Source organism: Saccopteryx leptura, chromosome 12 (assembly GCF_036850995.1).
Source record: "Saccopteryx leptura isolate mSacLep1 chromosome 12, mSacLep1_pri_phased_curated, whole genome shotgun sequence".
NCBI lineage: Eukaryota > Metazoa > Chordata > Mammalia > Chiroptera > Emballonuridae > Saccopteryx > Saccopteryx leptura.
In genome coordinates this window covers 13,278,174-13,303,395 of record NC_089514.1, presented here as the reverse complement: position 1 = coordinate 13,303,395, position 25,222 = coordinate 13,278,174, and the positions used below count along the sequence as shown (strand labels likewise).

At 51.9% G+C, this 25,222-nt stretch overlaps 1 protein-coding gene across 1 annotated transcript in view; it reads right to left on the bottom strand.

The window, feature by feature from the left end:
* Positions 1–25,222, bottom strand: part of JAZF1 (JAZF zinc finger 1) — a 327,157-nt gene that overhangs the window by 6,043 nt on the left and 295,892 nt on the right. The window contains exon 4 of the mRNA XM_066354177.1: positions 3,289–3,458. Coding sequence (XP_066210274.1) covers positions 3,289–3,458 — 170 coding nt within the window. The remainder of the gene's footprint in view (positions 1–3,288; positions 3,459–25,222) is intronic.

The following is a 25,222-nucleotide window of genomic DNA, read 5'->3' as shown; positions in this document are numbered from 1 at the left end:
CTGGAACTGAAGATGTAAAGTTTTTTTAAAACTGATGTCAAGTTGCTATCCAGAAAGGTCGCCCGTTCCTCTCCCACCAAGGCCTCCGACGGAACCCTCCGTGAGGCAGGGACGTTCAGACCACCGAGGGAGGAAGGCTCAGCGTCCCTAGGGAAGCCTGGGACCCCCGCATGGCTGCGTGGTGGCATCCGCTTCCCTCTGTGGCCGGGCCAGTCGGTGTTCCCCGTGCACAGGGAAGGGCTCTGATCGCAGAGAGGCTGCCTCGGAGGGCTTGGTCTGTTTTCTATTTCTTAAAAGTAGCAAAATGCTCTTAATCCTAACCACCAATATAAAAATTATCAAAGGAACAAAACCTCAAAGCACTTCAATCCAGCCTTTAAAGGACGTGTAAGGTGGGGAGTCCTCCCTGCTGCCTGGAGGCAGCAGCCCTAGGCAGATGGGAATGTGTGCGACTAACAGAGGAAGCCAAGGGGACCCTGGTGCTGCCTCCGGGCTCTTGTGGCCAGTGGGGAGCCCACCTGGCCCCTTCCCCTGCACTGTCCCTACCCCTTTCTCTTCCGAGTCTCCACCCTGCCCGAGACCTGGGCAGGGAGCTGCGCGGGGTCTGTGGCTGGATGGACCTTGAGCTGTGTGGCGAGGTCAGAGGGGAGAGCTGTAGGCCAGGAGTGGGGAGTGGCCTGGGGAACGCCTAAGGGCTTCCCAGAGAAGGTGGCATTTGTGCTGTGCTCAGAAATGCAGGGACAGCGTCATCCTCGGCCAGTGGTCGGCAAATTCATCAGTCAACAGAGCCAAACATCAACAGTACAACGATTGAAATTTCTTTTGAGAGCCAAGTTTATCGAGGTAGCGCCCGCATGTGGTACTTTGTGGAAGAGCCACACTCAAGGGGCCAAAGAGCCGCAGGTGGCTCGCGAGCCGTGGTTTGCCGACCAGGGTCCTAGGCGAATGACGTCACCCGGGAAACAACGCGGACACTTAGCTGTCCTCCTGGGTCCCTCCCCCTTGCCCTACTCAGTGTGAAGTCTGGCAGGCTAGGTACTTCATGGTTTAGGTTCTGCAAATGCCAATGAAATGGTGAGAAAAGCTGCTTCTGAGCCAGTGCCCAGGAGACTTAGAGACTCCCTGACATTGGGGGAGGGGGGCAGGGAAAAGACAGGTGTGTGACAGAAGCCAGGAGCAAGCAAGGTGGTGCACTTTCCCAGTGCTGCCTGACTCCACAGCACGCCAGCTCCTGAAAGCCTCCACTCCCCAGTCCCCAGTCCCCAGTCCGGCCATCATGCAGTACAGAAGATGAAGTAATCTGACCCCGAACGCCACTGCCCTGTGGCCACCGCTCCCAGCAGAGGGTCAACCCGATTTTAGGGAAGGTGGTCACGCTCATCTCAAGCCAGTTAGCAGTCGTACTACCTGGCTCAGAGAAGGAAACTCACTTCTCTCTCGGAAGTCAGGACTGCTAATTGCCACCACGCATGTCACCAGTGATACTGAAGCAGCCCAGGGTTTACTCAACTTTCTCTTGGATTTAGAGAAAGAGTCCTCAAAAAAGCCTGTATCGACCCAAAAGAGACAGCTACTGGGGCAGAATTACTGGAAACCCAAGGAAATAGCAGACCGAGGGAAGGATGTGAGGAAGGAGTGAAACAAGTGGGAGGGCGAGACTGCCTCAGCCTCTTGAGCCAGAAGAGGGGGCAGCGTCTCCTTGAGCCTCAGTCTGGGTCAGTCCTGTGTGCCCTCTCTTTAAACATAGCTGATATGCGAGACACCCCTTAAACAGAGTTCAGATGCTTGCGAGAAGCCGGCAGAGGCCCAGCATGGAGGAACTGCTTCCAGGGAGCATGGAGAAGGGGAGCCTGACCCAGTGACCCATCCATAGCATACCCTGTCAAACTTTCTCCACTTTGAAATAGAAGGCAGCAAAACCAACCCGTTTCTGTACTGCAGAGCTGGCCTCTGGGAGCAAAGCGCGTCTAATAGTCCCTGGGGGGCTGGTGTCCTCCCCTCTCCCACTCCACGCCTTCTGAGCCGAGCTGCACCTCGGACCCCGTGGTGGGACCCTCTTTCCATCCTGGGCGCCCCACTTCAGTGTATGTATACGAGGCACATTTGAACTTGCCACGACAAGGCGGGACATTTACAGAGTAGGCAGGACCTGGGACCACTTACCGTGTGATACTTTTGTGTTTCGGGCTTTTTATATCAGTAGCTGATATAAAAAGTACAGAAACATTTTTTGAGAAACATTTAAGAAAGCAATGTACGAAGTGCTTATGCGATCACAGTTTTCAAACCTTAAGAATCAGTCTGCTGAGCTGTGGAAATGAGCATATCAACAAAGGCACCAGGTATGTTTCTGATTTTCATATTTCTCTCAGCTGATTTTAAAGAGCTGCTAACATGGGAAAGTTTGCATTTTCTTAAAGTGCCCTCTGAATCCACACTTGATGATTGTAGGTGTTTCTCAAATTGTTTTGTCCCATTGAGTATTTTTAAATAAAAAATCGAGGGCCCCCAGCGTCCCATGACACCCAGAGTCCGGCCCTCAGAGACCTGCGTCCGGGCCGCCTACCACACTGAAGGGTGGTTTGGTGAGAAAGACAGCAAAGCCCCCTGCTCTCCTGATCCTCTTGCATGCCCGTGGGGGAGGGGAGCAAGAACCTTCTCAGCTGGAAGCTAAGGACCTGCCAGCCTTTCCAAAAGGGCTCTGGGAGCCAGGCCTGGGAGACTTCAAAGGGGTCTTCTGTGAGCCACCTGGACAGCCCCCCATCGGGGAAGGAGTCTGACAAATAAATGGGTGACATCTTGTATTCAGACTGATAGGACACGAGTCTGAAATCTATCAGAGGTACGGTCCTCCTACCAAAAAAATCTCTACAGTGCCTGACCTGTGGTGGCGCAGTGGGATAAAGCATTGACCTGGAACACTGAGGTCGCCGGTTCGAAACCTTGGACTTGCCTGGTCAAGGCACATATGGGAGTTGATGTTTCCTGCTCCTCCCCCTTCTCTCTCTCTCTGTCTCTCTCCCTCACTCCTCTCTCTCTAAAAAAATCAATAAATAAAATATTAAAAAAAAAAAAATCTCTACAGCACCACACGGGTCAGCGGAGGGGAACACCCACCTGACACCCAGAAACCGCCGGTGTCCTGGGGAGGGGGGAGCCGCCGGCCGTGGCCTTGCCTTCCAGGAACAGGAAGGCGCCGCTGCCTCATGAGACCTGCCTCTCCCTGGTGGTCATGGCAAGTGAAGCGGTTTTGTTTTTTTTTGTTTGTTTGTTTTTGTTTTTTTTTACCTTGTATCTCTTTTTACATCCGGGAACTGGGCAGGCAAAAGGCTTCTCCTCCCCTCCATTCATGCACATGGAGCTGAGGATGGCTTCAGAGCTGATGGCGCTCTCTGTGGTCCAGGACTCATCGCTGTCCGACTCCTCGTAGTCCACCTCCTCCTCGTCGTACTCGCTGCCTGCAGGGTCGCAGAAGAGCAAGCAGTGTCAGAGCGGTCACCTCGCCTCGGGCACTCGGGCCGCCGGAGGACAGGAGGGGCCCGTGCCAAGACCAGGCGCTCTTCCTGTCCTGCGCGAGGGCGTTCCAGGCACAAAGGGCCTGCGGACGGATCCAGTCCCGTGGACAGTCCTGGCGGGAAGATCTGCGCATTCCCACCTAGGAGACCAGGTGGGGGAATTCCCAGCGTTTCATGGTCAGGAAGGGGCTGAGCAAGAGCTTGGACTCGGCCTGTGGGAGGCCAGCCTGTGACTGCAGAGGTGCGGGAGACTCCAAACCAGAAATAACCAATGACGACAAACACGGTCCACCCCGCCGCGCAGAGACGCGCACAAGCGGTGCCCGATGTTCCAACGGCTCGGCTTCCGCCCCTCGGTTTTATGCTCTACTGGCCTCGTCCAAGCAAGAACTGTGGGTGGGCATTCCATCTTATGCTTACTCAGTAGTTACTCTTCAGTGGGAATGGATTTCAGGTCTTTTTAAGGATTGGGCTGGGAAGACCACAAGGAAACTTGGAATCTAAAGGGGGTTACCCCAAGCTAGGGAATGGGGGGGGGGGAGAAATGCTTGGACCTCAGAGGGCAAACTATCAGGTTCAGTATACAGGTCCAGCCTGATCTGTGGTGGCGCAGTGGGTAGAGTGTCGACCTGGAACGCTGAGGTCGCTGGTTCAAATCCCCAGGCTTGCCTGGTCAAGGCACATATAAGAAACTACTACTACAAGTTGATGCTTCCCGCTCCTGGTCCTACCTTTCTCTCTCTCAAATCAATAAATAAAAAAAAAATATTTTTTTTAAAAGGAAAGAGTGCAGGTCCAGCTCATGGGAAGACCAACAATTCCCTACCACACTTGTCCCCAGGGAACCACCCACCATTCCCCGGCAGGCTGGCCAATCCCAGTGGGACAGCTCAGACGGGAGCAGGGGATTACCCTGTTTTGCTGAGGTTAACAGCTCTGCTCAGAGTTGAAGTTCAAATCTACCTCGCTGACTTCTGTTCCGGACAGCAGGGATGGAAAACCACTTCAATCAGCAGTCCCCATTTGCTCTTTTTAAATGAAGCCCAAAGCCATTTATTTTGAGCTTTTGCACAATAGAGCCCTGAAGGACATAATTCTACAGATCATAAACAGTGTAAAATAATATGTTGACAAGTCCTAATGCATTTACAAGCCTGGTGGAATAAATAGGAATTATAGCACAACATTAATACGACTTATATGGTAGCAATTACAGTTGTGAAATTCATCCCCCAGGTGTGAGGCTAAATTGCCCCAGGGGCCTGCCTGGGTGCTCCGTGGGCTCGCTCTTCCACATCAATTATTTCAACACCAAATATTGGCACTTTTATTGGGTTTCATTTTAATAGGCATTAATAAGATCGTTTGAAGAGCCAGTTGAGCCAGGAACAAGGACGCCAGCATCTAAGACTAACACTTAAAAGGATCCAGGATGGAAGGGACGGACCCCAAGTTGATTGAGTGCCTCTTATGTTTCAGGCCCGTTAGATGCATTATCTCATTTAATCCTCCAGTTGACCCTGTGAGGTGGGGATGACTGTCAGTTTCATACCCGTGAGGAAACTGAACCCCGTGGGGCTCAAGAGCTTATGCATTCGCAATTAGCCATTAAGGAAGGTCACTTTTTCTCACGCTGCTTCCCGGCCCCCAACACCAGCGCCCTCTGAGGGGGTCCCTCTCAGTCTCTTTGACTTGCTGGCTCTTCACCAGATGGGATTCAGTCATCTGTTTTGAAACTCTCGGGTGGTGCAGAAAAAAACAAACCAATTTGGCCAAAGTGAGGCTTTGGAGTTAAATGTGGGTTTCGGTGTGCCTGGCTGTGGCCCCCAGAAATGAGATCACTTTGGAATCACGGGTCTAAGCCACATCTCTGAGTCTGAGCAGATCTGAAATCTGCTTTTAAGTACAGCGCTGTTGAGGACATTTTACTCTTAAACCAATGCCACATGCTGCTGTCCTTTAAATTGCTTGTTAGAAAACTATAAATGCTCTTTTGCAAAGCCCCTCCAGCAGGACTTCAGAAGGTCGAATGACTAATTTCTCCATCTCACTGGCTAATTTGTTAACCTGAGCACCGAGAACCACGCCACATTTACAACTGGAGAGGAAAGCTTTGGGTTGGATCGGGGAGGGCTTAATGAAGCCCAGCAGAAGAGAAAACTTCAAACCTCCACGGGATCAAAGGAGCCCGACCCTGAGGGGTGGATGCTGTGGATGCAGTTGCCTGGAAACCACGTGGCATCCAGCCGCGGGGGGGGGGGGGGGGGGGGGTGACCACACAGTTCATCGTCCACGCCAGGGCGCCTCTGAGGATGAAGTCCAGCGCTGGGACCACGGGCGTGAACCGACTTTGTCACCGGCTAAGTGGGCCACACGTACCCCAGTCACAGGTCCGCCACAGGGTCCTTCCGGTGCTCTGTGAAACAGTCTCCCGTGGATGGGGATCAAGAAGGACCCGTTTACACTTAATCGTGTCCTCTAACAAAGCGGAGCACCAACCTGGGTTTATGTCTTGGCTCTCACTGGCTCGGGGACAGCCCCTTGGCCTCTACTTTCTCTTCTGTGAAATGGGTGCAAACTTCTCCCTTACTGATTAAGCATTAGAATTGATGTCTATGGGACACCTGGCACAGGCGGGCCTGTGCATACAGGTCATTTTGGTGATATTACATTTACATATCATATATAAAATCAATTTTTAGAAAGGCCTGCTGTGATACCAAACAAAAAAGGTAATTCTGAAAGATCTGGGAATCTCCACTAGAAAGAATGTAAGAGGGACGCGGTATCAAGACATGGGCCGTGTTGGCCTGGGACTCTTCCATGCGGGCAGCTCTAAGCAGGGACCAGGCTGGGGACACAGACACCCATGGACAAGCGGCGTGGCCCCTGACAAGTGACATCACCTCATCTGTAAAATGGGCTAATAATGCCACCACCTTGTAAGAGTATTGTGAAGAGTAATTGATTTCCTGTTTTTAAAAGTACTTATAACAAGGCCTGGCATCTGGGAAGGATTAAAGGAGTAACTGGTAAATAAGTAAGCAAAATGTCATGAGCAGCCTATCTCATCTGCTCTTTCTTGCTCTCTTAAGGACACTTTTTTTTTTTTTGGAACAGAGGGATATACAGGGGCACCTGGCGCTGCTTGTAATGCCAGACCCCAAATGCTACCCTGTCCGCAAACAGAACTGCCCACAGCTGCGGGCGGGTCCTGTGTCTCTGCTGCAGGTGGGAGGCTGCAGTTGTTCCAGAAAACCCCACGTGCCCCGACGCCGGCCTCCACTCGGAGCGCACGTCGGGAGCCTTGCCAGCCGGGCCCAGACTCCTGCAGAAAACATCTGAGGCCAAAACCCCAGCTGCTCGGGGCCTCTCTTCTAACATCTTTGAACTCCAGGAAGAGCTCACCGGACACTAAAGTGACAGCTTTAGTTATGAAAACATCTGGGCCAACCCCGTCTTCTCTTTATTCATTTCCTCATGTCTTTCCAAGGACAAAAATAAGCCCCAACCTCGGCTTCCATCTCTGCTCCATCCGCTGTCTCAAAGCTGTCACTGCAGAATGAGCGAGTCCCGGGACCTGGCCCACCTCCCCTAGAGAGCTGCCCCGGGAGCAAGGGGGTCCTCCCGGCAGGGGTCCCTGATTCCTGATCCTACATCCGAGCACTGAGACACTGAGCATGTGTGTGTGTGACTAGGTATTATAAATGACATGTCACGTAAAACATATGCAAATAAAAGGATGGAGAGATAACGGTTTAACAAATCTGTGTACTGGTAATTGTTAGAAATATTTGACTAGGTAAGGTGCGGCCTTCCTGCTCCTCACAGACCACCTCCACCTCTCTCTCTCTCTCTCTCTCTCTCTCTGTCACGAAAACAACAACAACCAGTGAATGCATAAATAAGTAGACAAGTCGGTACCTCTCTCTCTCCCCCCCTTTCCTGTCTCTCTAAAATCAATCAATAAAATGTTAGAAAATGACATTCACCAATGTTAGAAGTTCAACAAGAAAATGTAATTTCACTCTGCACTGTCACGCATAGAAATTGGCTGCCACTAACTTCCTTGGGTTGGATTTCCGTTTTCACACTCCTGTCGCACAGTGTGTGTGTGTGGGGGGGGGGGAGGCCTGGGCAGGACAGCGCCTCCCTCTGGGCTCCAGGAGCTCACTGAGGCGTCATGTCAGTGTGGGGAATGAGCAGAACCTGGTAGACAGGATTTCATGATAAGACAGCTGTAGTCCCGCAGGAATGCTAAAAAACCCCTCCTGGTTGTCAAGAGAGGAAGCGAAACTCAGAGCTGGTTTCGTGAATCCCGTGAAGAGAGCAGGTGGTTGGAGCACCAGGACACACAGACCTGTGGACCCCCCCCCCCCCCACACACACACACCTGGACAGAGCTCACGTCACGGCCCAGGAGCCTCTGAGTGCCGCTGCCCAGGCCTCTCGCACTGGTCACAGGACCCATGTCACATCCTGTCACCGCCCCGTGAGCCTCGGCCCACCCTGCCCTTTGCTCGCCTCTTGAACTTGAAGCATTTGGCCGCGGCCCACATTAGCACCTGCAGGGAGCTCGCTCTCTGTATTCATAAACATAGTGACATCCAGATAGGTAAAAACTAAGTCAACCTTTTCCAGAAACCGTATACACCCCATTTTTCTTATAACACAGGTGATTAATATTCATGAAAAAGTGGAAACTGCAGGGACAGCAAATTAAAACTTTCCTGGGGTGTCAAATTCTGGCAAATCCACTAGCAAAGAGTTGCCTTCCTGATGTATAGACTTATCATTATAAATTAGCTTTAATTGGTACTGACCCACTTTGTATGAGCTAAAGCAACACTAGTCTAAATCAGCGATTTTCAACCAGAGCGCCACAGCACACTGGGGTGCCACAAAAAATTTTAAAACATGCACTACCCGACTACTGACTGGTTAGTGAGGGGTGCTGACCTCTTATCCCTTAGATCAGGGGTCCCCAAACTTTTTACACAGGGGGCCAGTTCACTGTCCCTCAGACCATTGGAGGGCCGGACTATAAAAAAAAAACTATGAACAAATCCCTATGCACACTGCACATATCTTATTTTAAAGTAAAAAAACAAAACAGGAACAAATATAACATTTAAAATAAAGAACAAGTAAATTTAAATCAACAAACTGACCAGTATTTCAATGGGAACTACGCTCCTCTCACTGACCACCAATGAAAGAGGTGCCCCTTCCGGAAGTGCGGTGAGGGCCGGATAAATGGCCTCAGGGGGCCGCATGTGGCCCGTGGGCCGTAGTTTGGGGACCCCTGCCTTAGATTGTCAAATAAAAAAATGACATTTAAAAATATTTTTATTGGTTGATTTGAGGGAAACACTAATCGCTGTTGTTTATTGGTTAATTCCTCTATGTGCCCTGACCAGGGACTGAACCCCTTGGGCACATTGGGACCACGCTCTAACCAACCGAGCTACCTGGCCAGGACAGAGTTGGGAGTGTTTTCAAATGGCAGGCTGTGACCCATAAGTGGGTCACAACATTGATTTCATGGGGAACGACTGACATTTAAAAAAAGACAGAGGGGAACAGCACGTATCAGAGTGTGACGTGCTCACGGAACTCTCACTTCGGGCGCGTGCCTCCTTGTAAAACACTCTTCTGTGTATCACAGAGAAAAGTCTGAGCGCCATGTGTGGCCACCGGCGTTTCGGTTTATAGAATCTCTTTCTATCAAGACCAACATTTCATCCAAAGAGGGGGGGGATCCAACCATTGGAACCAATATTTGAACAGGATATAAAACAGGCTCAGAGGGAGGGGAAGGTCGCTCTGGTGACAAAACGGGAAGGTAATGTGGGCAAGCCGACCCGAGACCTGTCAGACGGGCACGGAGGCAGAACCGAGCGCTGTGCCGATGAGAGGGACATGTGTGGGGACGGACAGAAAGGCTGCCAGGGACAGTGCCGTCGGGGGCAGGGCCACCTCTTACTCCCTGAAGCAGCCAGCACCCGCCAGGGGCCTGGGCGGCCTCAGCCAGTCCTCGTGGAATGCAGGACGTCGGTGGCCGAGCCCCGTGTGCCCAAAGGACGGTGCTATGTGACACGATCACATAGGTAACTGTGCATAATATACATATTTTGTAGTTAGGAATTGCAGTTATTCAATACGACGACAATGTCAGGGGTCCCAACCTGCGAGATGTGCACAACATGACAGCCTCATCCTTCCGTGGACACCTGGTCAGTCAGCACAACTCCTAACTCCAGCCCAAACCCCGTCCGGAGGCCGTGGGCAGGCCGGTCACTCGGGGGCCTGGGAGCGGGAGGCCTGCGGTAGGAGTCTGGCTGTGCTTCTACACCCGGTGGCCTCAGACTAGGTATTTTACCTCTTTCTGCCTCCATTCTGTCACCTGTAAAGTGGAAGTCACGCTTGTGCTAACCTCACAGGGCTCCTGGGAAGCTGGGGTGATCTAATTTGCATAAAGCGGTCCATTTCTGGCACCGTTACACACCATATTAGCCCCGGTTGGTGTTATTATTTTAATTGTTAATTTAAAATGATCTAGACTTGAAGGAAACGACCAGGGAGCTACAGAATCAAAAAGACATCATCCAGTTAGAGTCATCTGCCTAAAACGCGTGGACGGAAGTGCCTGAGATTAGTTTACATTTTCAATACAGTGGATTAGGATACTGATTTCTAATGCCGTCGGGGGTGTGTGTGTGTGTGTGTGTGTGTGCTGATTTGGGATGATATTGTTGAGCTTACTTTCACTAGCCCCTCACAACACTGAGACCTGAGGGTGAAGAAGTCAGGCCTCCCGACCCTCACGATGTGTGGTGAGGGCGCAGGGGGCCCGGGCCACTCCCCAGGGGAACACCCTGCTTGTCACACCAGAACGCTGGACACTGGGGGAGCAGAGGACCGTCTGGTTAGAAACAAGCGCAGCTTCTCTGTGCAGCACCGAGGCAGCCTCCAGGGACAGCCACTGGTGCGGCGACCTCCCGTGTCACTGGGAACCGTAACGTGCTGTATTTACGGGGTGCACACCTACAGACAGGGCGGAGACTTCCACGCCAAGAGCAACTCGGAGAGGCGCGGGCAGGGAAGCGGAGGACGGCGGACACTGGGGATCATGTCGCTGTGATCGAGATGAGAAATAATTAGGGGACCCGGGTAACTGTCTCCTTCCAGACGCGGTGGATGATGTGAGAATGCGCCACCACAGAAAAATGAGTGGCTTCCCTGGGGAATAAGTGTCACAACAGTCCCTGAAAGCTCACACAAATCTCAGAGATCTCCCATAAAAAGCTTAGCCTCACACTTTGTCCCATGTGGGAACCACAGCCTGTCCGCACGAGAAACTAGTTTTATGAGAGCACTTCTGATGTTCAAGGAGGCTAGTCGGCTCCCTCACACAATGGCTTCCTGAAAGCCGCAGCAACGTCGTCTGTCCACCCCGCGCGGCTCAGGCCGGCTTCACGATCGCAGGGACCGCACTGAAACCTGCCGCAGCGCGACACGGGGGACACACCGTGACAGAAGTGACGGGGAGAAACTGCAGGTGTCAGAACTTCCCGGTCAAAGCACGTTATAAAAACGAGCCAGACTTTTGACACTCTGGGCTCGACGACAAAGGCCCCAGTGGGAAGGGGACAATGTGGCCTGTCCCGCTCCGAGTGTGACTCACTTCCTCCACGCTGGTTACCCAGCTTCCCTCGCCCGTCGTGACGGCCGGCTTTGGAAGGTGAGGTCTCAGTGTGACCACCCAGGGGCTCTGATGACGCTCTCCCCATTAGCTCTATTTCTTCAGCAACACCTCACGCGGTCACAGAGGATACGTTTAGCCCGACAGCCTGGGTCCTATCACAGGCACCTTCAACGACGCAGTCCAGGACCTCAGGCAATTCCTGCAAGTTCCCTTTGCCACAGAACCCTATCAGCATTCGCGGACACCTGTGATTTCACAAAGGAAAGTGCCCATCAGGATGATGGATGTTGCTTAGTGGCCTTTTTAAGACTGAGGGTCAGTGACAGAACCCCAGGAGCAGGGGAGGTTCACAGCCCTCCGAGCTCCCCTGCTCACGGGCACCTGTGGGGCCGGGGCAGGTCCCGCCCCCGCCCCGCCGAGCCCCGCCCCCCACCGAGCCCCGCCCCCGCCGAGCCCCGCCCCCGCCGAGCTGGCTCCCACCCACGCGCCTCCCCCTCTCGGATTGCTAGGCCTGCGTGGCTTTCACCCAAGCTGCAGCTTGCTGCACCTCCCCCACATTCACCCATCCCACGAGCTGTTCTCGGTCGCCCTCGCTGGGGTTTCTACTTTCCACCCGAGAGAACGTGGAGCCGTGCACTCTGGCCTGGCCTGGCCGCTGCTCCCCTGCCCAGCCCATCCGGGCCCACGCTCTGTGACTAAGGCATGAAGGCACTTCCTCGAAACACAGGATTCTTCTTGCAGATGGGCACAGCCGATTTCCAAAGTGGCCCTGAGCTTCCCCCACTGCCGTGACCTACAAGCATCAACTGTGGCCATGGAGGCTGCCTCGTGATAAGAGGAGGGCCCCCCTGGAGAGAGACCACCAAAACTCAAGTCCCGTTTGTGGGGCCTTAGGAAACTCATCTCCTGCAAACCCCTGGTTACCCCAGCTGCCAAAGGAGCACTGTGACAGGAGCGCCCTGCAGCTGTCCAGGGCCGGCCAGTCCACGGAGCCCGGCAGAGAACAGGCTCGGTGCGGACCCCGGATGGCGGCCACACACACCAGGAGCGTGACGTCTGTCTTCCGTGCTCAGAATAGAGGCAGGACGGCTCTTCCCTTTCCTCGACCCCGCCCCCTCTTCGGTCAGTTCAGGGTCTCTCTGGACATCTGCATTGTTAGTTAGACTGGAAATCCTGCGTTTACAGGCCGTCTCTCCTCAGCGTTTCCACAATGCATCATGACTAACAGATGATGTCCTATAAACGCCACATGGCAATAAACAAGAGGTTTTCCCAGGGTTTAGTAACAAGACTCAGGGTTTATTATTAGAAATCTATTGAAGGCCGAAAATAAGAAGAGTCACAGGCTATTGGTCCCCAGACAAGCTGCAACAGAAATAACCGAGGACCCGTCACTGCCCAAAACGTCACCGGAAACGGGGCGGATGAGCCCTATCGAGATCGGGCTCCCCAGCCCCCAGGCGCTTACGTTCTGCTCTGCCTGTGCTGCCTGGGGCCGCTCTGGGTGGGGATTTTTATTACAATCAACGAGGGCCCGCCAGATATTTCGGAGACTTTAGACAGCTTTGTCTTGATGGCACCGACCCCAGAGGTGCACACACCACAGCGTCTGCTCAGCTTTGCCCCTCTGCCCGCGTCCCCTCCCCCACGCTTCCAACAGAGACCATCACTCCTGCCGTGGCGGACCCAAGGGGCGCTCTGGCCTCTTGTCCAGAATCTCATCCCGGAGAGGACAGGCCAGAAAGATGCCACCAGAAAGGAGGCTTTGTCCCATAAAAAAACAGTAACAACAACAACAAAAAAAAAACACCTCACGGTCGTTGTTCTCTTTCCAAGAGTTAGGAAATGGTATATCTACCAAGATCTGACTCTCGGAACCAAGCGAAGGAAGAAGTTATTCTGGATTTCTGCATCTCATTTTCCTAGACCCTCCACTAACTGGCCCCAGCGGTCTAACTTCATTTAACAAGCACCCTTCCCCAGAAAGCTCCTCTCTGCTGGGCCCTCCCGGAGGTTTTCATCACCTGTCCCTCTCACATCCCTCCCGCCACATTGCTCGGCCCTGCACCTGTCCTCATCTGGGCCTTCAGCTCTGTTCCCAGTTCCAAGGGAGGCCACACTCTGTGTTACACTTTTCTCATACACACGGAAGTCCCGAGAATGCCTGAGGTCATACTTTCAGACTGGTTTAAAAATGTCCAAGCTCTCCCCGGCGAGGTAGCCTAGTTGGTTAGAGCATTGTCCAGAAACACCAAGGTTGCAGGTTCGATCCCCAATCAGGGCACATATGGGAAGCAACCAATGAATGCCTAAGTGAAAAGGCAAATGAATGCTTCTCTCTCTCTCTCTCTCTCTCTCTCTCTCTCTCTCTCTCTCTGTGTGTGTGTGTAAAATCAACCAATAAAAAAAATTTAAAATGCTCAAGCTTGACTTTACTATGATGTCATTACTGGGTCATAAAATAATAAAAGTTCAAGGTTGGGAAGAACCCGTCTCCTGGGCCCACCCGCTAATAGAGAAGACCGAGACCTGGAGAGATGACCTGTCCCTGGTCATTCACTCAGCAAAGGTCCAGGCCAGGTGGAAGGCCAGCACCCAGGGTCTGAGTGCTCCTCTCCTACCAAAGTCTTGCCAGTGCCGTCCTGGGTCAAATAAATGGGAAACCCAGTATTTGCAAACCAGGTGACAGACACCTCCCTCATTTCACACCTGCCGCACATAAGGAGCTGGTTTGGTGCACACACCCAGCCCTCCAAGACTGAGTCTATCCAGACAAGAGGCCTATTGACTTCTCAGAATGTGAGGTTGAAAGAGTAGGTCTTTCGAAAAACTTCAGGTGGTTAGCAATGCTTCCTACGTCGCTCTAAGTCTGTGTGTCCCCCCGGCCGTGATCTGCATGTATAGATGCAGCTTCATGAATAAGGAATGAGCGGTCTAAACACTTCTCTTAAACTGTCCCCCTAACATACGTCAATGTAGAAGTTGGGTCCTGAGGGAAAAATGAAGGTAAGTATTTATTTTTTTAGCGAGGAGGGGAGGAGAGGGAAAGAGAGGGGGCAGGAGGAAAGAGGGAGAGAGAGGGAGAGAGAGGAAAAGGGAGGGGGGGGGAAAGAGGGGGAGAGATGAGAAGCACCTACTCATAGTTGTGGCACTTTTAGTTGTTCACTGATTGCTTCTCATATGTGACTTGACTGGGGTTGGAGGGGGCTCCAGCCAAGCCACTGACCCCTTGCTCAAGCCAGCAACCAAGGGATCATTTCGATGATCTCACAGTCAAGCTGGTGACTGTGCTCAAGCCAGTGACCTGGGAGTTTCGAACCTGGGGCCTCAGAGTCCCAGGTTGATGCTCTACCCACTGCACCACCGCTGGTGTGTTCTCCATATCTCCACCATCTCTTTCCTAAGGGAACTGTCAATCCTAAATCTTTAAAAAAAATTTTTTTTTAGATTTTATTTATTCATTTTTATTGGGGAGAGAGAGAGAGAGAGAGAGAGAGAGAGAGAGAAAGAGAAGAGGGAAGGAGCAGGAAGCATCAACTCCCATATGTGCCTTGACCAGGCAGGCCAGGGTTTCGAACCAGCAACCTCAGCATTCCAGGTTGACACTTCATCCACTGTGCCACCACAGGTCAGGCCCGTCGATCCTAAATCATCACATCACTGAACAACTTCACTGCTCCATCCATCCTCCTCCTCCTCCACTAGGGTTTAGAGTTTGATTTGTGGCCAACACGGTATTGGAATCCAAATGGTCCATTTTTCAAATCCGTCCCGACTCAGAGACATAAAGGTCGACCTTGAAAAACACAGTCAGTCCTGTGAGCCAAAGGCTTGTGATGTTTGTCATGCAATAACAACCACCCTTAGCCTACCTGTGTTTTTCAGTCTGGGCCTCCTAACTATTTTTCCCTTACATTTGTTTTGCTCTGAAAGAGAACACATCTTTTTATCCAAAGACAAACCAGTGACCCTTTGCAAGTCCCATTAAGTCATACGTTACCAACAGATTTCCTAATGGGATAATCCATGTGTCACAGACTATAAAGGAAATATTTTTCCAGTTGCCTAAATGAAGATAAATGAACAGCAAACCTTCAGGGAGACACAAGGAAAGCTCTAGAATGAGCAATGCCATCAGAGCCCGAGCGACCTGCACATTTTGCATTTGTAAGTGGCCGTTTCAAACTATTTCAGAGGCATAATTTTCAACTTTTGGCATCTATGAGAAACATTTTATGGGACTACATTTTTCTCAAAAGTGGAAGTTTAGAAAAGCCAAACCCCAAATGCGCCTATGACAGGCCCTACCTTTCGGGGGTGGGCTCCCGAATTAGAAGGGTGGGAAGAAGATGCGGTTGTCCTTTGGCCGACGGTCTGACGCGAACTCGTCAGGCAGACACGGGCCTGTCTCATGTGCCCTATTCAGCGGGACTTGCGTTAGAAAACGCAGCCGAAATACTTCTGAGGTGCTAAAGCAAACTGTCGTAATGTCACTGCCTAAAGTGCTGTTGAGGCTTTATAGCCACCGAGTGCCTGTAGTCTCTGGAAGTCATTCCGCATTCTTACATAAATGCCCCTCAACCCCCAAAATCCCTCCGTTCCCCACAGGAAAAAAAAAAAAAAAAAAAAAGGCCTTTCCATAATGAACAGCCGTCTGTTCCACAGAGCACAGGAAAAACATGATAAACCGAGTCACACAGCTTGGGCTGTAAACATATTCTCACACAAGATTTCTACAACGCCGTATCAACAAAACACATGCTATTAACCACTTGCAGAACAACAACAACAACAACAAAAAATGCACTGGGTTTCCTGCAATTAAGCTGCAAGGTTTTACAGTGCAATTTCATTTATAACGAAAGAGGGTAAGTAAATAAATGTATTAACCGTCGAACAGACCCCTCCCGCCAAAGGCTGATTCTGCACATTAACTCGGCGGCAATAAAAGCCGTGCCAGCTGGGCCCTCCCCCCGGTGCGCCGTGCTCCGTGGCACAGGCGGCAGGAGCAGGTATACGGCGGCCGAGGAAAGACAAAGTAGGGCATTTTCCGCCTTCAGCCGGCGATGTTAATTGAACTCTGGCAAATGTTTAAAGATTTCGCTCTCCACGTTCGCGAAAAGAATTAAAAACAGTTGAGCTGGGGAAAATGACATCTGTTACTGACTTACACTCACAACCACAATGAAAAACATTCATAATTAAAGCGATTCTGCTTCCTTGCTAGTGAGATCTGTAATCCTGGGTTTAAAAATATAATTGCGGAGGCTGCTTATTGTCTCTGGGGCTTTTCTTGTGATGGCTGCTTGTAAAAAAAAAAAAAAAAAAAAAAAAAAAAAAAGGGAAAAAAAAAGGTAGTTTACGCGGGGCTGAATTTTCTTCCGTTGGAGTAACAATATCAGGAAACAGGCTTGCGTGGAGAGATAGGGGGTGGCCACCAAGGGCATCTACGCAATGGAGCCTCGTTTTATGAAGCCATGAAACAGTAGTCAAGAAGTGTTTTATATCTGGGAGTTAAATACACTTTACAGCTGTGTAAAAAAAACCAAAAAACAACCCAGAGCCATTTTGGGCCAAACATAAACATTCCAACATCTACAAGGTTTACTTCTGTTGAATAAGTTGGGCAGGTTTCTACCGACCGGGCGGGGTCAGTGCGTTATGGATAAACAGCGTTGAGCAGCCTTTTCCAACATCAAGTCATTTCCCGTCCAACACATGCAAAAATTTCATCAAGAAAATCAATCTGTTTTCTTCCATACGTTCACCCTGGCTATTGACCTGCCCTCCTGACCTGCCAGCCTCTCGTCTCTTTGCCTCCCAATCCATCCTCCTTCTGCTGCCAAACTCACATGCCCCCCAAATAGCTTTAATTAGTAAGACCACTCTTTTTTGATCGCGTTTACTCCCTTCTCTTATTAAAAGTGGCTCTCTACTGCCAACTCTATTAAACGCAAACTCCTTAGCCTAGCATTTTAGGTTCTTATATCTATGTGTACACTCCCTGAATCCAATATACCAGCCTGGCTGGTGTGTACACCGTCACCGTCCCCAAAGCGTCTCCCTCCTGGAGGTTAGGGTGGGAGCTTGGAGTACACAACACAACACCCAGGCCACCCTCTCCCCTAACTTGTACACATCCTTGAAGACCTCTCTCAACTGCCACTTTCCCAAGTAGAAGTGACTTCTCTGTCCTTTGACCATGATAGCACTTAATTTGAGGCTCTCAGGTTCAGGGTCTTGGCGGAGCTTTATTTGCACACTTGTCTTCGCCTGCAACTCGATTCTCACCTCCTGGAGGTCAGTGGTTCCTTTTTTTTTTTTTTTTTTTGCATTTTTCTGAAGCTGGAAACAGGGAGAGACAGTCAGACAGACTCCCGCATGCGCCCGACCGGGATCCACCCGGCACGCCCACCAGGGGGCGACGCTCTGCTCACCAGGGGGCGATGCTCTGCCCATCCTGGGCGTCGCCATGTTGCGACCAGAGCCACTCTAGCGCCTGGGGCAGAGGCCACAGAGCCATCCCCAGTGCCCGGGCCATCTTTGCTCCAATGGAGCCTTGGCTGCGGGAGGGGAAGAGAGAGACAGAGAGGAAGGCGCGGCGGAGGGGTGGAGAAGCAAATGGGCGCTTCTCCTGTGTGCCCTGGCCGGGAATCGAACCCGGGTCCTCTGCATGCTAGGCCGACGCTCTACCGCTGAGCCAACCGGCCAGGGCCTCCTTTTTTTTTTTTAAATATATTTTTTTGTATTTTTCTGAGGTGAGGAAGTGAGGTGGGGGGGGCAGACAGACTCCCAACTGGGATCCACCCAGCATGCCCACCAGGGGGCGATGCTCTGCCCATCTGGGTGGTTGCTCAGCTGCAACCAGAGCCATTCTAGCACCTGAGGCAGAGGCCATGGAGCCATCCCCAGCGCTGGGGCCAACTTTGCTCCAATGGAGCCTTGGCTGCGGGAGGGGAAGAGACAGAGAGAAAGGGGAAGGGGAAGGATAGAGAAGCAGATGGGTGCTTCTCCTGTGTGCTCTGGGCAGGAATCGAACCTGGGACTTCTACACTCCGGGCTGATGCTCTACCGCTGAGCCAGCTGGCCAGGGTCACAGTGGTTCCTTCTGATTCATCTTTGCGCGCACACACACACACACCCTGGCTCTCTCAGCAGTGGTCATAAGACCGAGCTCCTCGGCTGTCTCTACTCCACAAAGTTGGTGTCACATTTTCTAGTTCTTGACCAATATGCTGCTGCTAAAGTGGATACAGACACTTTGATGTGACTTTTATACGGACTAAAGACAGTCATGTTCACTTCCATCAATGTAATGTACAATCTGGACCACCAGGTCTTCCAGGCATGGGTCCTAACTGGAATGGCCATCTTCATGAGACCCTTTTCTCCAACCAGACAAGAAGAAATTCATCACTACTCGTTAGTTAACACTGTTTGGGGAAAACCTAAAAATCCAGTGTAGGGGAGCTTATCTCCAAGTATAAGTATAGTGCCGCCCAGTCTGCCGAGGGCCTAAGGCCGCTGCCCAAGGAGGCTGGCCCCACCTTGGAATGTGTCCTTGAACTCCAGCCAGCTCTGGCCCCCTTCCCACGCCAGGGAGTCCACCCAGGTACAGGAGATGAGGCTGGGAAAACCCCCACGGAAAGAGGGCAATGAACCATTATACCCGCAGCGGAACGTGGGGCTTTTTCTGAGCTCTTGGAAAACAGGCCTGGACAGTTTCCTTTCAACATGGTATTGGTTCCGCCCACCTCTCCCTTCCCTTGCCACCCTCAACCCCCTGGAACGAAAACCTGAAACGCCGAGGGAGCTGCGATGTTATTCCTGGCCCGCACGTGAGCGGGAAGTACCATAAATCTCTCAAGAAAGCCTAGGCTCACGGGATTTCCAGGACCAATCTGCCAATTTATGAGGATCCGATCATTCAGACAGACGTCTGAGCCTTAGGTCCTTATGAAAGACATTACTATTAGAGAACATTCCTGTCCCTTAGGGGAAAAGCTATTCTTTCAGGGTCCCTCACTGGTTAGGATATACGCCCGACTCCCAGGGGAAAACAGGAACACAGCATGAATGAGGCCACTCAGCAACCTTTTCTCCAGTTTCCGGGTGACTTATCCGGGAGCGATGCTCGTGGTTCAGGGGCAGTGACACATGGCTGAGGCGGTACCGGGCGACGCTGGTTTAGCATCTGGGCAGGAATACTGCTCAGGTCATCAAGGCTGTCCTTGGCGAAGATGAACCACAACAGTCCAGGGACCGGCGCCGGTCTGGCAACACCGGCTCGGCCCCCTGGAATTGGACTCGCTGACGCTATGGTGGGTCCCTGGGGTCCTATCTATCAATATAAGATGTTCCTAGGTCACTAAGAGGAAGAGCCGGTTGGTACGCTGCCCCGGACACCTCCTGCCCCTGCGTGCTCAGGGAGCCGCACCTGCTCCACGCGGCAGCTCCAGCAGAGAACGCGGAGCCGTTCCTCTCCCCTCTGCGGATCCTCATCCGCCTCCTGCCGGCTCTACCTCCCAATCGTCCCACGCCCGTCCACGTCCCCTCGCCACCGCAACCCCCGCCACCATCTCTCTGAACCGCTGCCTGGCGACCCCGACCCCTCAGCCGTTCCTGGTCCCAGAGCCTCACCGACATGCATCCATCCGTCAGAAGCCTCTTTCAAACATGTAAGGCAGATCGTGACATCCCCTGTTTAAAACCCTCCAGTGGTTTCCCGTTTCGCTGGGCAAACAGGGCCAGCTCTTGTCCTCTGGGCGTTTCTCCCTCCTCACCCATCTGAGACAGCCAGCCTCGCATAGCCTCTTCTTTTTCTTCATCTGAGACGCACTCATTCTCAAAACTCAGTTTGGAGACCAGTGCCTCGAAGTCGCCTGTGACTGGCCAGAAGGCTGGGCGCAGGGCTTCCCTGTCGGGGAACTTGGCATCGCGCGGGATTTCCTCGTCTGCCTCCGCCACTGGTTCCCGAGGCCCCGAGGACCAGGGTTATGTCTTCTGTCTGCACACACGTCTGCTGTGGAGCCGGCCCTCCGATGTCGGTCTGTGTGTTAACACGGAGACCCGCCTAGTCACGCCGGGACGATCATCCTCGCAGCGGCATGGGATGCACTGTGTGCTTGGGAAGGCACACGCGTCCATCACAGCCCCTCGTTCGCACTCTCAGTAGCCACGAAGGACACCGACCAGGAGTGTGCTTTGGAGACAGGCAGACCTGGGCGAAGATCCAGGCATCCTGAACTTACTGACCGTGCAGTGTGGCCTTGGGCAAGAGACTGAACCTCTCTGACCTTCCAGTTTCCATTCACATCTAAAACGGGGATGTGGATGACACAGCTACACTGTTCTCAAAGATAAACCGTAAACATGAAATCCCAGTCAGCGTCCCAGATGCAAACCCCAGGAGATGGCAAGGCCGTGTAGATGCCAACGAAGACGCCCCGAGCTGGGAGCCGTTTCTTGGGTGATGGAGTCGGCAGGGGCTCCCACGGCCTCTCCCCAAGAGAGGGTGGCGCCCGGATGGGAAGGGCCAGCTTCCACAATAAGTGCTCTATACCTGAAAGTCCTTCAAGACGAGAGGCAGTCTTTTCTATTGCTGCTTTGTAGCTTGGAAATCCCGGCTAGTGATGACTTTATGGGTTTGTACAGTCTAGACAAGAGGGTTACTCTTTGGTGAAATTGCTCCTTGGGGAGGTTCCTGTGAAAATTCCCATACAGCTAATTACCACGGCGAAGGGCAGGCTCCCAGAGGGCGCTAGACCTTGGCAGAGGCTGCGGGTGGAAAGCCAGTCCCGGCTCGCCGCCTGATCGCAAACCACGTTTACTTTCTTCCCTGTCAAAACACGGACAGGAAAGGGGAGCGGAGTGTGAGCGAGAAACATCAACTCAAGGCAATCGGGGAGCTTGTTTTGTTCATTAGATTTCACATGTAAATGAAACCATAGTGCTCTCCGGGTCCATTCCTGCTGTTGCAAAAGGTACATTTCCTTCTGCGGAGGGTAGAGGCGGGGATAAATGGTGATGGAAGGAGACAGGACTTGGGGCTGGTGAACACACAATACAATACACAGATGACACATTAGAGCTGCACACCCAAAACCTATATCATTTTATTAACCAATGTCACCCCAATAAAGTCGATGAAAAGTAAAACAAACAAAACTAATGAAATGCTCTAGCATCGCAACAAACAAAACAAAACCAAAAGCAGATAATCGGGGAGAACAGAATGAGTCCCCACCCCCACCCCGCACGAGGGCCACGCCCTCCGAGAAGTGAGCAAACACCCCCATCTTCTCCTTTGTGTGTCCTACATAAAAGATTTCGGCTTTCTCAGCGACTTCAGCTCTGTCCACGGAAGCAGGTCAAGATACACTGGTCTGAACCGGGCGAGGCGAAGAACGCTCCCCCAAATCCCACAGACTCGTGGTGCTGAAGCCCGCAGGAACTCAGCGCTATTTCCCCCTCGGTTTGCGGGACCGGTAGAGGTAGGTGGCTGGACGTGTTCCTTCCATATTCAGAAAAAATAATATTCGCCAACCCCAGGATGGAGCCAAGAGAAAACCCCTGTGGAGAAAGGCTGGGTGCCTGGTCAGCTGCCTCTCTGGGAGGGAAAACGGACTTCTGGGGAGAGAAACCGAGGCCTGCACCCCGAGCCCCACACCCAAACGTCCAACCGGTTCCGGCAGACAGCACCTTCTCCGGAGGCCCTTCTGGGCCACAGCGGCGCCCGAGGCCGCTCTGCCTCCCTCTGCTCAGCTCTCTTCCCCTTTCAACTCGGTTCCTCGCCAGTGCCTTAGAGCCTGGGACAGCTCCTTCTCTGCCCAGGGTGCTCCTCGGGGTGCGGGCTGCATCTGCCCCCCGCGGCTCCTGCACTCGGACGGACCCAGGGATGCCTGGCACGCTGCCTGCTCAGTGAAGGCCGAAGGTGAACGGTTAAACAGAGGAGAAACTTCTACCAAAAAGCGGCATACAGAGAAAATGCGTGCTGCACCCTCCTTGCGGTTACGCCCTAGGAGAGGAACCGGGACTCATTCTGGAGGGTGGGGAGTCTGGGGCCATTCCGGGGTCTGCAGGCCCGGACGGAGCTGTCTGGCACTGGTCTAGGGAGGTCTCGTGGGTGGAGAACGAGGACTGCAACACAAGTGACGGTGAGAACACACTCGGGACTTGGCGGTGGCTGGAGTGTGACCGGAGGAAGAGCACTAGCGTGGGAGTCAGGGGGCGTGGACTCTGGGGCTGTCCTGACCCAACTGGCAGCATGACCTTGGACCTGACACTCCTTGAATGAAAGGGTGAGTCTAGATCTCCAGCCTTCACATTTTCTAACCACGATCCAGTAGAAAAGTTAACACTTTATGCCACAACTCAGAAAACCACATGCACACAGGCACGCAAAACTACAGGTCTCCCCAGACAATACTTGTCTTCACAAAGCATGAAGCGCCTATATCCTACTTTTTTTAAAACGCTGGTCACAACTTACAGGTTACAGTAGACAAGATGATCTCTCCCTAGATCTCAGGTTATTTGTCATGTTGTTTTCCCTCCTTTGCTTCCTTTAATTGGGAGGGCTCTGGGGCAGGAATGCTCTTCCTGAATTCAGGGGTGTTAAGAAATGACAACTTACCTAATAAAGCCATGGGGAGCTGCTCTCTCTGTCTCTCTCGTCTCTCTGTCATTTTAAGGAGAGCAGCAAGTGGAACGGCCCCCTTCCATCCGAGCCAGAGCAGTGCTGTCCTCTCTAGGCAACAAAATGGTTTGAGTTCCTCCCCAGACTTAAGACAATTACTTTTACCAGTTTGTCTCGGTCAGTCTCCTGTTTTTCTGAACATTCTAAGGACACTTGTACTTAGGACCACAAAAGATCACGAAGACACACACGTTGCAAACATCCTGCTGCTCTGGAGCTGAATACACTGAGGCCGTAGGCTCTGAGTGGCTTTTTTCATACTCACGGTATTCTCACACCGACCTTGATCCTTTGGGCCACGTGAGAGGGTAAGGCATTTTATCTCTGAGGACCTGATGTGCCCTCTGTTTCCCGTATCTACACCGTCTCTCTTTCCTGCAGGATTTCCAGGGACCGCACTCCCTGTCATTTGACATTCAACTCGCATCAAGGGCATGGTTCACTGCCCCCGGATGCAGCCCAATGACCTGGCGCGCACAGGAGTTAAGCCCACCACCTCCGAGTTAGCAACACCACAGTCCGGTCACCTGAGCAAACGTCAGGTCATGGCACTCGGGTTGGCGAGCGCATCATGAACAGAGAGGGAAGATGACTTCTTGCCAGACTGCAAAGCACAGACACATGGAACTGACCCTGGTCAGTACCTTTCTCTGACAGTGAGAAGAAGAGAAGAATGAGCAGCAACTAGTGGGCACCTAGGTAACAAGGTCAGTAGGCTAATCAAGTCAGTGCTCTCAGCACACTTTCAAGGCAAGAACCTACTCTCCCTCTGAAGAAGCCACAGATCGCCATCTTCTGGAAGATGCCGCATGTGCTGGAAGATGCTAAATGTTGAGAAAATACCCGTCCACTCTTCAGTGCCGCCACCGTGCTAAAACATGCCGGGTGTAATAGAAAACACAGACACGCACACAGACAGCCTAGGAGGCTGCGAGATGCTGCTTTAAGAGGCGCAGCAACCATGATGAATCGACTTTCAAGTTTATCTATAGCATAATTCATTTTCCAGTCTGCCCTCCCTGCCTGACAGAATTAAAATGACAATGTTCATCAGGGTGCCACATTTATAGCTTCAGCTAAAAGGGCTCCCACGTGGCCAAGGACAAGCTTTCCCGTCTTGGCAAACCCTCTCTGGCCGATGCTGCCAGGAAACAGATTTGCTGAGAAGCAAGAAAAAAAAAGGGGAGGGGGATCCTTTTTGGAATATTTATTACTTATTCACTTGAGGAAACACGGCCCTATAGATTATTTACAAACGTGTTAACTGGATTCTATTAAACTTTTAATTTACTGTTTACTTGCCAAGTACCGTGTATGAGTGACCAAGGGTGTATTTATGCATCTGCAATGCCTACTCATTATAGTTATTCCAGAAACTCTGATTTATTAAAAAAAATTTTTTTTCAATCCCAAATTTTATATTTGCAGTTACTTCATAATTTTAATTTTATGGTTTTGGTTTCCAAAAGGGGCTTATTCATCTCCCAGGGAAAAACCCCTCAAGGTGGAGGCGTGTGCCCACAGGTGGCGCGGGCCCACCGAGCTGTGTCTGCCACGCCCACGCCCACGCCCACGCTGGGTCCCGGTGGCTCTCTCGCGACCCAGCATCAGCACGTCCATTTTCTGCCTTTGAAAGGTATTCATTTGTCAAGTTGTGTGAGTCTTAAGAAAATAATTTTCCTTTAGGTACCACATAGCCTATTCTAAATCACACACCTACATACATTACAGAAAGCAAATGGCTTTAATTAAACACTTTTTTCAAAGACTGTTTCCTTCTGATGGCAGTGAAATGCCGTTCACCGCGTCGGAGCGCTCTGCCAAGATTAACTTCATCGGGGGGGACTTTCAGGGCGACTCTGAACACAATTACGGTTCAGAACTTTGTGTGGTATTAGAAAGTGACCATGGAAGGGGGTGGGATAGTGGCCTATTTAAGGTACAGGATCATGATCGTGTCCCTAAAACATCATCCTGAATGGACAGCCCGGCCCTGGCCTCATAATTGGTGGTGCTTCAGCACTTGCCCTGGAGACCCCCCGCAGCCTGCCTGGAAGGCGGGAACTAGAACAGCCCACCACCGAGCCTGCCCAGGGCCTTCCCACCCCTGAAGTTATGATTCTGTGCAACTGTTTTCCAAGCACTGTGGCTAGAATTTTAACAGTACCGTGACAGCCTATCTGAGCTCCAACCAAATCACTTCCAGGAAAGCACCATTTTCAGTATTTGCTGCAAAAGAAATCTGTATTTTTTTTTATTTAAAAACTACGATAATTTGGGGGGGGGGATGTATCTATTTGA